This window comes from Geospiza fortis, unplaced genomic scaffold (assembly GCF_000277835.1).
Source record: "Geospiza fortis unplaced genomic scaffold, GeoFor_1.0 scaffold285, whole genome shotgun sequence".
In the NCBI taxonomy this organism is placed as follows: Eukaryota; Metazoa; Chordata; class Aves; order Passeriformes; family Thraupidae; genus Geospiza; species Geospiza fortis.
The window spans coordinates 69,915-70,789 of NW_005054403.1; the positions used below are offsets into that span (position 1 = coordinate 69,915).

The 875-nt window shown below is 49.3% G+C and overlaps 1 protein-coding gene across 1 annotated transcript in view; it reads left to right on the top strand.

Moving 5' to 3' along the window:
* Positions 1-224: 224 nt before the first annotated feature.
* Positions 225-875, top strand: part of MAP7D2 (MAP7 domain containing 2) — a 79,941-nt gene continuing 79,290 nt past the window's right edge. Inside the window, exons 1-3 of the mRNA XM_031061212.1 lie at positions 225-241; positions 357-530; positions 629-825. Of these exons, the coding sequence (XP_030917072.1) occupies positions 225-241; positions 357-530; positions 629-825 (388 nt within the window). The remainder of the gene's footprint in view (positions 242-356; positions 531-628; positions 826-875) is intronic.

The window sequence follows — 875 nt, forward strand, 5'->3', positions numbered from 1 at the left end:
AATAGGCACCAGAAACCCTAAATCTGTGTAGCTAAACTTCTATTGAGGTATGTGAACCCACACATGACAACGCCACTTCAATGTCTAGATGGAAGAATTGCTGCCCAGCACCCCAATAGAATAATTGCCTCTTAGGAAATAGTGATTAGGAAGTCTTAGGAAATAGGAGACACATCAGGAAAACCAAAGTAAATGCTGTCCTCCTCCTTCCTCTCATATTGACTATGGTCTATACTTTCAGGTGAAGAATATAAAGGTAACATAATTGCTTGGCAAAAAGAAGAAAACAAAAGGAGTAAGAATGAAAAGTGTAAGGATTAAATCTATCTTACATTTAAATTTTGGTAAATTGGCAGTGAAGATGGGTCAATAAGGCGTTTGACATCTTACACCAGTTCTGGAAACGTTTTGAGCAGGAGCTGCCCCAACGCCGCAAGCCCTGCGGCCGTGTGCGCCCGCCGGGCACTGCTGTCCCAACACGGTCCGGAAACAGTAAAACCAGTAATGGGGGAGCAAAAGAAGCATCAAAGGTGTGTGTTGAAATTTTGGGGAGGGGAGTTCAACCGCTAGTATGTGAGTGATGAGGAGAAACAAAGATTATGTTAATTTCTCCCCTTCTAACACCGAGTACAAAGTGGCCCTGCCGCTGCAGGGCCAGCCCGGCCCGAAGGGACCCCGTGGGGGAACCGCGACCACACCCGGTTAGGAAGGGCGCGGCTGTGCCTTTCCCCGGTGCCATCGATTCACCTGAGGCCGCACGAGGCTGCAAACAGCGGGCGCAAACACCTGGATGGAAAAATCTGGGAAAACGGCCGGATCGGCCCGGTAAGCCGGAGAGCGCTCGTTGTTCGGCTCTCGGGGATAACCTGAGTGAA